Here is a 13,745-nt window from a genome sequence, read left to right as displayed (position 1 = left end):
TCTGGTATTTCCTCTCAAGCATACCTCATATGTGTTCTTCACCATTTCCCTTTTTTCTATGATGTTTTTATTGGGGTGCAGTGATGGCGCAGTGGTGAGAGCACTCGCTTCCCACCAATTAATGTGGCCCGGGTTCGATTCCCAGACTCGGCGTCATATGAGGGTTGAGTTTGTTGGCTCTCTACTCTGCACCGAGAGGTTTTCTCCGGGTACTCTGGTTTCCCCTTTCCCCAAAAACCAACATTTCACTTGATTTGATTTCATTGTTAATATCAGTTTACAGTGTCCCCAATTAGTGCTCGAGCGCTAACACGACTAGACACTTAAATAAAGTTGAACTTCCTTAAAAGTTCTTTTCTCACAGAACGTGTTGCTTTATCTTGGCCTTCACAGGTACACTGATTTCTGCAGCATTTTCATGGGCTGACATGATATTCTCGTACATCTGGTTTGCATCCTCATTACCATGTGGATCCTGCAGAGCTTGGTATCGGTTGCAGACTTCCACAGTATACATGTCTTTGATGTAGGTAGTTATCATTGAGAAGCTTGTTCTAATTGTATCTGGTCTTTTTCTTGCCATATGGTTTGCTTTGCCGCAAGCTTAGTCTTATTTTAGCTGTGACAATAAGGTGATCACATCCCACAGAACAGAAGAAGTTATATTCTTCGCAGTCACAAAGCGCTGTTTTTCCATGTGTTGTTTATCAGGATATAATCTATTTGACATTTGGCTCGAGATGGTGATGTGTGAGTCCAAAGCTTACCTTCGCGCTTCTTAAAACTGGTGTTGAGCGGCTTGAGATCGCATTCTAACATGTAGTTCAGGGGTAGTTTCCCATTCTCGTTGGTGTTTTTGTTATAGACTGACCCCTTAGCATCACTTGCACCAATCTTTCCATTCATATCTCCGCCAATTACTAAGACATTGTGTTTAGGAACAGCATTAGTCAGTTCTGATAATTCTGCCTAGAATTCCTCTCTATCGTCCACGTTAGATACATTGGTGGGGCTGTAGCAGGATATGACAGTAACAGCAGGGTTTCCATTGAAAGTGGCAACGAGAGTCCTTGGATTGATGGTTTCTACCGAGGTCAGTGCTTTGTGTGCTTTTGGACTGAGAAGTAAGCCAACACACCGTATTGCTGAGTTATTTGAATCTTTTTCAGCGGAAGATGTAATCATAACCCAACCTTTCTTCATGTCATGGAACTTCAATTCGATGTCATCATGGTAGATCCGATGTTCTTGGCTACATATGACATCAATGTTCTGTTCCTGAGCTAGTGCAGTTAGTTCAACTTGTCCTTCCAATGGAGCTCCTAGTCAGAGTGCGACAGTTGAATGTTGAAACAAGAGTAGTCTTTCTACACTTAAGAATCCGACAATCCTTCGAAATGTTTTGGCCAGTACCATTCTTTTCGATCCCAGCCTGACATCCCACTGGGGGACGCGCCCCTTGGTAACCCACGCGACGAGCGATGTGGTATGAAGAAGTTGTAGAATTGCTAGGCATGTTGTTTTTCAATTTCTTTCACACTTCCGGAGGGAAGCGCGATTCAGTAGTAGTGGTCGCAACTCCTACTAGTAAACGCAGCCTTCTACTAATGAGAAATGATTGATCCATGCCGTTGGGTTTAACAGTGTCATTCATCATCCGCCATCGATCAAAACACAAATAGCCATGATATCTGCCTGTCGGTATTTGCCTATCAGTGCCACAGAAGAGCTGCTGCACACTCCTGGATTTATTGTCATTGAGGTTTACTCCTCTAGTTGATTAAGATTTCGTTTGGTTCCTACCCTTCAACTTGTCTGGTTTGGTTAGACCTGCCAGGAGACTTGCTCCCGCCTGCTTAGCTCTCCGGGTTATAGAAACACACAAGCTAATCCACAACGCCAAGGTACTTAATCGACGGATAAACAAAATACATCCTTATGGAGCTAAATAATGGAACGTCATTTCGATAAACAACACAAGCGGTGTATCTTCCACAACAATATTGCATCTTTCACCTTCGTATCAAAGTGAGCTGTATATCTAATATTTTACTAACTGTCATGTTATGCATAACACTGAAACCAAATGGCAAATTCTCTGGTAACTTTTTCTGGTGGGGGGAAACTCAAATCGAACACCTTGAAAGGATGTCGATTCTCTTTTGTGTGGCTATCATTAATATAAACAAATTGTGATTTTGAGACGGCAATAGCACCTTATATTGATGGCTAGTTGGGAGAAAATATATTCCGTACATACACTAGTTTCACGTAAATAGTTTTGTCGTGGGTAATTTGAAATTCCCCGCAAGTTTATAGTCTTTGTTATCGTAAAATGAATTGACTGAAACCGAAGTGTTGAAAATTACACAGGAATGGAGTCCGAATATCCATTTGGTCATGAAATGCCAAATTCACACGCAAATTCACATGCCACGTCATGCATCGAGCGCGCACGCTTAGTACTAAAATGAACAATGATAGGGCAGATGGCCATTGCTATAGCTTTGCTTGGATTTAACGATATTGGATGTTCGGTGACCCCTACTTTTCTTTTCAGAAACAGATTTTATTTACAATTATCTTTACATTTTCCAAAATGAACAAAAATCAATTTGGGACGTTTAAAAAAAAAAATCAAGATTTCTGTCCTAGGGACATGGAATCGTGCCATCTTGCGGCTGCAAGGAGGATGAAACTATGGTCGCTAAATGCGAACTTGTTCTTTAAGGAATCTCAAAAGTTAACTAAATTCACTTGATGCGTCCACTTAAACAAAGTTTGGTACAGAACATTTCACTTCAAATATTAATATTAATATTAATATTTAATATTTTTGGGCTTACAGGCACTGTGGCCTTATTCGCTAAAGAAGCCGGATTTTTTCAGATTTAGGGTGTTCTTCCGAGAAAGTTCTCTCCAAAACGAAGTCGGTGACCCCTCATTTTTTTTACATTTCTGACATCACTAACTCATCATCTTTCAATGGTAAAATTTGCAGAAAAAAATTTTCGCCCGAACTTCCTTAAGAAGAAATTTGCATACGTGGGTTGAAATGTGATGCGTGAGTAGTTTTCAAAAAGATGATAGCAATACATTGCTTTAATATAACCCAAAATCATCCAGAGAGCAAAAAAAAACGTCATATTTATTTAACATTTTTTTCGCTTTTGCGTTTGTCACCATTATGATTTGCGATGATTCAGGTTCACGTGTTCGCCACCCTGTTTTCGCATCTCATATATGTTTAGCTTTTCAATTACAAACTCTGTTTTGATTGCCCACTCGTCCTCGTTGTTTTAAAAATAGTTCACCCTGAGGTGAACTGAGGAAACGAAACAATAAATCGATTGTGTTGTTTATCTATGTTGACTTGAGAGACCCTCTAAACTTGTACAAATTGTCTCTTTGTCTCTCGTCCGCCTGCGAATCGTCTTTCCTGTCGATCTAGTGTCCTCTAGTTGGGGGAAAACAATGTCCTGGGATGACCACGTAAAATCCCATTCGGTATCTAGATTGGCCTTGTAGCCAGCATGGTTGCTCTGATAGTGTAGTGGTGATCACACCCAACCGGTAATCAGGGGGACGTGGGTTTAAATCCCACCCAGGGCAGAAAACGTTTTTCTCCCAATGAAAATGTCATCGAGGAGTTGTCCGTCCTTGGTCCCTTCAAAACTTCATATATAACTAATATACAAACTAACTAACAAACTATATATATATATATATATATAATATATATTGCAGTGAACTACCACTGACTGATCCTTTTTACTGGGTTGTCAACCCAGTCGGAATCTGTCTTTAATTTCGTCGTTTTTTAATTTTTCGTTTTATTTATTTTTTTATTTTTTTCCGTGTCGGTAAAAGTCTTGCCTGTCACTCCCCTGCTAAGTGATGTCTTTGTGCATAGAGCCTTCTACGCGTATTTCGTAGGATCGAGAGGGTAGTGGGAAATGCGTAGATTTCTCTGGTGGACACAGTAGAACGATTAACTTAACCGGCAATGGCGTCGAAAGTCATGTAACGCGAATGGCGTTTTAGTGGATCTTTGAACAAAATGTACCCTTATGAAGCTCAATAATGGCAAGCGAATTGGATACTGAACAAGACAAGCGGTCAAATGTTAGAAGCGACGAGTAATGGACTTTGACAACAATCTGTCGCCCGTCGAGCCGTAATCAAAGTGAGCTGTCTTCTAAAATTTTGCCAAGTGTGGTGTTTTGTACAACACTGAAACCAAATGAACAGTAACTGAAAAACTTGTAACTGAAAAACCCTCTTTAGGGAGTTGCAATAAAGTATGTATGTATGTATGTAACAGTTCTCTGGTAACTCAGTATGGGTTCAACAAAGACAGAGAAGGAATCCATATAGTGGATCTGTTATCTCAGTTGTCTCGCTATTTGTCAGATTTGTATTTACCTGTTCTCAACTCTGCACAATCTTCCGGTATAACAATTGGAAATTTCACTAATAAGTCATTGACGTGAATGGCGTTTTCGTGGATCTTTAAACAAAATATACCCTCATGGAGCTCAAGAATGGATCGTCAATTGGATGAGCAAGACAGCGCTGAAAAATAAATATCTGGATTTTAAGAGACGAGTAATGGTCTTCGACAACAATTTCATTTTTCGCCTTTGGATGTTTCTAATATTTTACTAACTTGGTATTATATAAAACACGGAAATCAAATAGCAATTTTTTTATGGATTTAACCATAGTTACTAACTATGATTTAACAAATTAACATTGAAGGAATCGAACGCCAACAAGAATGCATCACAGTGTTTACTCAAGTCGCATCTTAGTTGTCTGACAATTTAAATTTACCGGTATTTTGTACTCAACTCTGCAAAGGTGTAAAATATTTGGAAATGTGACAGTGAAGAATTATTTGAATGAAAGTTGTTGTCGCTTTTGTGTTTCATTATTTACGGTAAGCGTTCCGAGTAGAAAAGGGTTTTGATGTGAACTGTCAAAAATGTATTTAATTGCATCTCTTGTTTGCGCGCACGCAATTGAAATAGGAAGGTATTTTTGCCTCTAATAGTAAATATGTTGTTTGTTTCGATTAATTTTTCGCTGGAAAAGGATTTTGCCGAGATATTTCCAGCCATTGTGAACTTTAATATCATGTTGCGTAATTTTCGAGGTTAAGAAATTTGCATACGTGTGTTGAAATGTGATACGGGAGCATTTTTGTGGTACAGTGTAACGAAAATAAACAGGTCTGTTGGAAGCTTGCTTGAGTTTCAACAAAATGTCCCCCAAAATCGGCAAAAAAAATCTGACACTGATGAACAATAAAGTAGCTGCTATCCTCAAAACGATGGAATTACCTGGCGATAAATAACCTCGTCTTGGAGAGTAAAGTTTTGACTGTCAACCTGAAGAATTGGGCGATTGTGATCTTTGTGTTGAATTCGCACATTTCTTGTCAAACTTTATAACACTTGAAAGAAGAAGAAAACTTACAAAAACAAAAACCCGGTATCTGTGTCAAATCATGATTTGAAACCATCGGAACGAAACCACCGAAACAACCGAAACCGCCGAAACCATCGAGACACCGGAACGAAACTTGCGAAACAACCGAAACAGCCAAAATGACTATGCAGATCACGAGATTTTCTGAAATTCTTTCACTCGTGATGTAGTTTCACTGTAAGTAAAATTAGTCATTTTGTTCAAAGTTGTTCCCTTCTGCACAAGCACACAACAGACTTGGTAAATTCAGTCTCCACCATTAACTATCTCTTCGAAATGCAAGTACATTTCAATAATACAATAATTTACAAATGCATTAACATTCTTTTATCATAACTTTGTCGTCACCTCGTATTTTTGTTTGTTGCCTTGGTCTTTGCACTATTCCAACCTCATTTTCACTTTGCTCGCCGTGTGCGCATCATTGCTTGACATAGTTAATAAAGGAAAAATAATGAAATGAAAGAATCTTCTGGTGTGCTTAGGGAATCGGCAAAGATTGTGAATAAAGAGCAACTGAATCAGGAAACTTGAAGGAAACCATTCGAGAAATTATTATAAGCGACAATCAGCCCGGAGGTCAAATTTTATACTGCAATCGAGTCAGTTTCGATGACTTTTTCAAGTTTTTATAGCTGTTTCGTGTGTTCCGGTGGTTTCGTTTCGATGGTTTCGTTCTGTTGTTTCGGTGGTTTTGTTCCGGTGTTTCGATGGTTTCGGCGGTTCCGGTTGTTTCAGTGGTTTCGTTCCGATGGTTTCGTTTCGGTGTTTCGGGTTTTAGTACATGCCCAAAATATTTTATTCTCGATCGACTGTCCAGAAAACTTCCTTCTGCTCTTCCCAAAAACTTTGTACCACTATTTATTTACTTTTGCATCAATATTTGTTTCGCATAAAGCAAGCTAACAAAATCGGTTCCTTGCTTGGTCCGCATTTGTTAGCGTTAAAATAGAATTTTCGGTCCAATGCTTCTGTTTTCAGGGGTATATTGTTTTTGTTCTCCCATTCAGATACTAACCCCGCCGAATAAGGATGGACTTCAGCGAACTATTGTAGCTGTCAGATGCTCAGAGGGCACGCTTAAACTTGTGGTGAAAAGAAGTTGTGAGGGAGCTTGAAAATTATCAACACGTCAGTCCAGAAGCCAATGTTTCTCGCTTCTCTTTTATTTGTTATTCTTCAGAGACTGGAATGCTGTAGTTCAATACCACACAATTCAATGCCTTCTGATTTTCTGTAACACGTACCACAGGCAACCCAGTGTATGCTTCACGGAAGCATCTCGTTGAATGAAAAACATATGTGCCGTGAGTGGGAATCCTTTGTTTCCTTTGTATATTCAATTTGTAATTCTAAATATGGCGTGTTACGCGTTTAACGGCTATTCACCCTGAGGAAGACCGGTGTATCCGGTCGAAATATAGGTGAAGGATACAAAACGTATTGTTTTACTCTTCATTTGCGTTGCTTTCTTTTATATATATTTAGAATGAAGAACTGGAAATGCAACGATGTAGTCACGAGCCAGTACGAAATACTGACTGATCCATTTTGAATGAAAAAACACATATGCCTTGAGTGGGAATCGAACCCGCGTTCCCTGGAATATATGTCAGGTGTGCTAACCACTGCACCATCACGACAACCCTGCTTGAAACAGAGCAATCAGAGAAGTGATTTGTTAGCCGGTGGGCTCTCCGGCGTTTTATCATTCAGCAACAGGACTACATCGGATCATCCGAAGAAGATTCACAGGCTACCAGAAATGCAAATTATATTTAGAATGAAGAACTGGAAATCCAACGATGTAGTCACGAGCCAGTACGAAATACTGACTGATACTGATGAGTGGGCGACCACGAAACAGGCTTGTAGGGATGAACTTGTGGTTTATTACAGATCTTTTCATATAGTTTGACCCACAAGAGAGCAACGAGGAGAGCATCAGGCTCCTCAGAAACAGCCATTGCTCAACGGTCTCGAGCTCCAAAGGGAACTTTGCCAGTTACTCCATTGTTAGATGTTGACAGGATAAATGTCTTTCCCAGAAACGGCTGCAAAATTTTTTGGGCAAACATTAGGAGGATAGAGTGAGTTTAAAGGATGACAAAGAGGAAAATGAGGACGTTCATGAAGAAGGAAATATGTTTTATTGATTGTCATATAATGGACTGAAAAACTGTAAATAGTCTGTCCTTAGAAACATAATTTCAGTTCCCCATGTCACTAAAGCTTGCCCATGGTAAATTCTAGAAAGATTTTGTGTTATTACTTGCTTTCAGGTAATGTTTGAAAACATATCTCAACATAAACAAGGTCATCTTTACTTACCTTTTGAATAAGATATTAATCCATTTGTTTTTGGTGGTTATTGTTCAGAAAAATGTTGCTTATCTGGTGAAGATAGCCCCCTGATGGAGTCAAGCTGCTTACAGTAGTGAAAGTTCAGGAGATGAAAACGTGCAGTACACATTAGGGTTTTAAGGTATTGGTGGTGCCCACGACAAGCCAAGACAGGAATTTTTGAAAATGGCAGAGAGTAAAATGAAAGCAAAGCAAACTGTCAGGTCCAAGTGCAGCTGCGACCAGAGCCAACCATTAAAAAGGAAAAAAAATGCCATAGCCATTGACATGAACTATGGTAACGGTGGGCATCATTGATTACATTGCCAGAGGACTCACAGGTTTATTGCATACACTAATTGAAAATGACAAAATTGTTGACGTAACTGTACAGCACATAATCTTCAGAGTTTTTTTGCATATTTCAATAATAAGAAAGGAAAAGTGGGAAAAGTATGTTATGACAAGGTGCCACAGTGGTCAGTGAAATAATTATTAAGAATTGCATAAGTATGTCTTACAACTACTTTCTATTTGTATCTGTAATAATACTGTTGATTTTGCTTTAATTTACCGGTATTAACTATTCATAAGTATACTAGTAATAGTTTTCACTACATCTGCGCATGCCCCCGCCTAAGATAATATGGATGACAGCTAGTTGAGGTGTTTTCCAATAGTATGTGCTGCACATTGTGATGTCTTCATATTATTTTGCACGTAACTGGGTAGGTAATTGTGAAAGGAAAGGATAAGCATCAACAAACAGCATTTATTTTCAATTTCCATCGACGTTTATTTTATACGTTATCAATTGGAAATTAATTTGCATAATTTTGGAAAATGCCTTGAAATTATGATTGTAAAACAGGAACAGGAACATTCAATGACTAGAAGACAGCATTTTGTCATCTTTTTGATCCATGTGGTTCTTTCCACGGTACCTTGAATTACCATAAAATAGAAACAAAACTCGCTTATTATATTCGGATCGCCGGTGTCTTGCCATCATTTTGACACAGATGATCATGGCGGCGGCTAAAATCGACGTCACTTTCGATTTTTAATTTTAAAACAACACAAAGAAAAAAGTAAAAATAATCAGTCGAAAGCTAGTACAATTAGCAAAACAATGACTGGCAAATTTGTCTTCTGTGTCACAAACCGCATAATTGAGATGGCATTGCACTGAGTGAAAATGACGTGGCTGTTACAACCTCTTTTGTGTTTTATTGATGGATAATGAATGGTGAAGGTGGTTAAGGCTGGCGTATTTACCCGATGACCTTTAATTAATCGTTTTAAAGTGAGAACGTAAGGCCTCCTGGCTAGTTTCATTACAATGACAATTTGAATTCTCTTTAAGTTACTTTCAAGAGAAACGTTTCAGGATGCGAAAGGCGAATAAATGTTGGAGCTAAGAGCTTTGTACTGCGACGAACAGTACGTGGAAGCTCTAACGTTCCAAAGAATCTATGAATAAGGACTTTGAGAGAGGGCGTGCGATTTCCAAGGACTTGGAGATCATGGCAGCTGCAAGAGGTCAAACTATCTGGTCTTCACGGATAGGGATCATGAACGACCCTTGAGGCAGTGAATGTAAATTGAATTAAAAAAAAAAAAAGTAACACAAATTTTACACGAGACTTTCGGTGAAAGATTATAAATACGACTTTTGTAATTGAAAGAAGCTGTTGAATTTAATACCGCTTCAGTTTTCGCGGTTTAAAAGCGCGTAGCTGCTAGGGCAGCAGAAAAAAAAATTGACACGGGATGGAACACGGATTTGCCACAAATTTGCCAATGGTGCATCGAGTCCGAAAGAACAAGTTGTTTTTTCCCAATTATAAGATAGTTAGTGAGTTTTGTTGAGTTTTGCGGACCCATTGCAGGTGATTCGTTCTCATCCAGTCGGAAAACGTAATGTATTTATTTGCTCTATGATTCGTGTAGGTTTGATTTGAATGAGTAATGTTAATGTTAATTTATTCCTGCATGCTAGTTGATGCAATCGAAATTTATTAAACACATCCCGCCTCGTTTAGCCACACTATACGTGCCGTTTTTGTAGTACTATCACTTTATTGTTCATTCTGTCCAAAGATTAAAAGAAATGAATATATAGTTATCTTTTTAAGAAACCGACCACCTGCCTTATTTTTGTGATGAATGCACAATGCAAGGAAGATCATAAAATTGGTGTATGTCTTCATTAGCCATGGCTAAGTTCTCAGTATTAAATGCAACAAAGGATATTTTTATATCTTAAAATGAGTTGGTGAGAGGGCAAAGAAAAAACGGACATAAAATTTTTTTTCACAATCACCTTTAGCTGTGCACCTTGACTTGCTTGCAGCTCCAAAAAACTCATGCAATCGAGGTTGAGTAGCGACAACATAATTTCAAAACTGATAGCTTTAGTTTAGCGCTCAGTAGTCTTTCGAGATTCTTCCATTGTGTTACTTTGTACAAAATGGACCAACTATATCCAAACACTAAACTGTTTAAATCTAAACTGCAGGATCTGTTCAATTCAAGTTTGCTCAGTTTGAACTGTTAATATATTTTCTTGACCTGTGTTTAAAGATCTTACCTCCTCTATATCATGAACGGTGAAGTCTTTTTTTCTCGTTCTCTCTCCCGATTTTATCTTACTTTTGCTTTGGCATAGGGAAAGCCTCATAACAAAAAAAATAATAATACTTTTCACTAGCGGGGCTGAGTCATAAATAAACTCGACCTGTGACGAAGACTGACCAATCATTGATCTTGCGCTTGCTCTTAGTTATGCAGCTGCGTGCAAACCTGGATATAAGTGAAAAATGTAAGCCGGAAACGGGACAGTCAATAAATAAGGTTTGTGTGAGGGGGCCTATGGTTTAAAGTCTTACTTGAAAGGACTTGGAAGACTAACCATTTGTAAAATAATGTCATAGCTGTAATTGGTTAGACGATATAATCTTCGTGAACAGGGATCACGAATCTTGCGCTTGAGGCTGAACCTTAAAGAATCCACTTGACACTGTTCCTCATTTTCAAAGATTTGGGGCGTAATGCCCGATTTACACGGTACGATTTTTGTCGCATGCGACAATCTCACGACAGGCCTACGACATGGCTTACGATTGTCGCAGCGTTTTAAAACATGTTTTAAAATGCTACGACATTTTTTCTGACGTACACAACAATCGTAAATCATGTCGTAAGCCGTTGTCGCATGCGACAAAAATCGTACCGTGTAAATCGGCCCTTACTCTTCTCTTTGTCTAATCGGGTGATGCTAAATCGCGTGGGTAGGTGGGTCGTGGCTAGGTGGGTCGTGTTTGTTTGAAGATAAAAAAGGATATATCAGCTCCCTCAGTGCTCGGTCCAAATTTGTCTTAGGTCTTAGGTCTTGTCTGTTTCGAAAATTTCCAGTGTTGATAAAAATAAGGGTTAGGGTTAGGATTAGGTTAGCGTTAGGGACCCCCGACCTATCCACCCACGCCGATTAGACACTCTCTGTCTAATTGTGCTCTAAAACGAACACCACTGAAACGTGGGCTCAACTGTAATAATTAACAACTATTCACCGAAGTGGAGGTGGCTAGTTGTGGTAGACATTTACAATGAGATAATACAGCACAAAAAGCTAAGATAATTTAAACTCATTTACTTCAACATTTTCCGGTGCAAATTCCGCGCAAATTGCTCGGACGTGAATAGTTAACTATTATCCTGCGTAATCGCGAGGAATATTGCCTGATACTTAGCCGACGAGGCCGTAGGCCGAGTTGCCTAAAGTCAGGCGATATTCCGCAAGATTGCGCTGGATAATTGTTTTATTATTCAACACATTGATGACAAAGCACAATATTCTATGTTTATTGGAAAAAAAAGCTGGAAAAACTGCCATTTTTCTCCGCGACACACATAATTACGTATATCGCAGAATATCTGTCTGTTGAGTACACACGACGAATATTGAGCGCACTATGACCATAATTGGACATTGCCACAATGTGGCCCACCAATACACAGTGTATTTTGGCACTACCCCGCCGCCAGGGCAAAGCTAAGTACAGAAAACCAATAAAGAAACTTGTTTTGTTTCTTCATGGCAGGAATAAAGATGACCAATTCTACGGGTACATCAAGTAAGGCGTCACAAACTGCTCTCTGGGCGACATCGTATGGTATTGTCTCTGTTCTCATTGTGGTCACAAACATGGTATCCATCGCTGCTTTTATCAAAACCAAGCCTCGTCGAAACCACACGCACTACTTTCTCATTAACCTATCCATTCCTGACTTCATGGTTGGAGCCGTATCTGTCCCGCTCTTTGTTTCATACGTGGTAGATTCTGAAGCTTGGACTCCAGGCCTCGTGCTGCCGATGGTTTACACTTCTGTAGATATTCTGTCTGGGCTAGCTTCGGTTTTCACTCTGGCGATTGTATCCGTGGAGAGACTGATCGCCGTGTCCATTCCCTTCAAATTTCGAATGATTTCAAGAAACGTCTACTTCGGTTGCATCGCTGCCACGTGGAGTCTCTCCGCATGCGTCGCTGCCATGAGCGTCGCTTTTTATTTGCGCATTATAAAGGAGGCCTTCTACACCGTGGTGATTCTGTCCTTGACATTGTCTTTGGCAGTTGCTTGTTCCGCGTATGTATGCATCATATTAAAAATCAACAGGAAAAACAGCGCAAAAGGATGCAAGGACATGAAACTTGAGCAGCGGCTGAGCGTAACCTTGTTGTGCGTCACAGCCATTTTTGTTTTCTCGTGGCTCCCGTTCGAACTTGTCTTTATTCTGGTGCATTTCTGCAAAACATGCTCCTTGTCCACTAATGCTGTCTTCCTTATCAAGCTTCTGCATTATAGCAACTCGTTCATGAACGCTGTTGTGTATACTTTTAGGATTCCCGAGTTCAAGGAAGCTCTTGTTGAAATGTTTAATCGATCTTCAAATCACTCAGAGGGCCACGATGTGCTTTTGCAAGAGTTCACTTATGATGTTAGTACCTGTACGTCAGTCATGCGGCCTCACCATCAAACGTTTGTCACCGTGAACGACGCCAATTCGCCTGCAGTTAGTCCCATACTCAGTGGCCGTGCACCTCATACGGTTTAATTCACTTGCGAATAACACAAGGTTCGGCATCTCTTTCAACGCCTCGCTAAACGTAACTTATGTTCTGATCATGATGATAATAATAATAAAGTTAATTGACCGCTCGCCGTAACGGGCTTTTCGGGTTCAATAAGAGGCTTACGATATCGGGTCGATAGCATGCATAAGGCGTCTCTAGAAGCCGCTGTACAATCCATGTCTGACGTTGCAGTATTGCACCACGGCCAATTGTAATTGGCTGTGAGTGAGGAGAACTGGACTACTCGGAGAATTAGGTAACGGTATAAAACTCAGCCCCGGCACATACTATCGCAGAGGTGGGATTCATGATTCATGACCAATGCGCCAACGTGACTCTGCTATTAGAAAACATTTAGCTTGAAGAAGACATGTGTTGTGTGTTTTGGCAAGACCATATTTAATATGCTAAAAGAACCAACTGATTCTCGCTCTGGACAATCTAAGCAAATGTCTCTAATAGACACCTGATTCAAGTGGCTCCAACAAGATTCGAGCCCCGTTGGAGCTACCAGAATTCTTCAATGCTATGGGAGGTGCGGTGGCCTCATGGTTAGTGCGCTCGACTCAGGATCGAGTGGTCCGGGTTCGAGGGCTGGCCGGGGACATTGTGTTGTGTTCTTGGGCAAGACACTTTACTCTCACGGTACCTCTCTCCACCCAGGTGTATAAATGGGTACCGGCGTAATGCTGAGGGTAACCCTGCAATGGACTAGCATCCCATCCAGGGGGGAGTATAAATACTCCTAGTCGCTTCATGCTATACGGAAACCGG

The 13,745-nt window shown here is 40.0% G+C and overlaps 2 protein-coding genes across 2 annotated transcripts in view; one reads left to right on the top strand and one right to left on the bottom strand.

Annotated features, from left to right (window-relative positions):
* The window catches only part of LOC138019861 (adenosine receptor A1-like), a 14,705-nt gene extending 4,143 nt beyond the window's left edge, over positions 1-10,562 (bottom strand). Inside the window, exon 1 of the mRNA XM_068866808.1 lies at positions 10,430-10,562. Coding sequence (XP_068722909.1) covers positions 10,430-10,519 — 90 coding nt within the window. The 5' untranslated portion in view covers positions 10,520-10,562. The remainder of the gene's footprint in view (positions 1-10,429) is intronic.
* Positions 8,505-12,952, top strand: LOC138020279 (galanin receptor type 1-like). The gene is made up of 2 exons (XM_068867287.1): positions 8,505-8,564; positions 11,940-12,952. Exon 2 carries the CDS (start codon positions 11,948-11,950, stop codon positions 12,950-12,952), a length of 1,005 nt encoding a protein of 334 aa, XP_068723388.1. The 5' UTR covers positions 8,505-8,564; positions 11,940-11,947.
* Positions 12,953-13,745: the final 793 nt, after the last annotated feature.

Source organism: Montipora capricornis, chromosome 10, assembly GCF_036669925.1.
Source record: "Montipora capricornis isolate CH-2021 chromosome 10, ASM3666992v2, whole genome shotgun sequence".
Lineage (NCBI taxonomy): Eukaryota > Metazoa > Cnidaria > Anthozoa > Scleractinia > Acroporidae > Montipora > Montipora capricornis.
This window is presented reverse-complemented; position numbering and strand designations above follow the sequence as displayed.

Coding starts and splice junctions, on each gene's coding strand:
- LOC138020279 (XM_068867287.1), top strand. CDS start 11,948: ATGACCAATTCTACGGGTACATCAAGTAAGGCGTCACAAACTGCTCTC.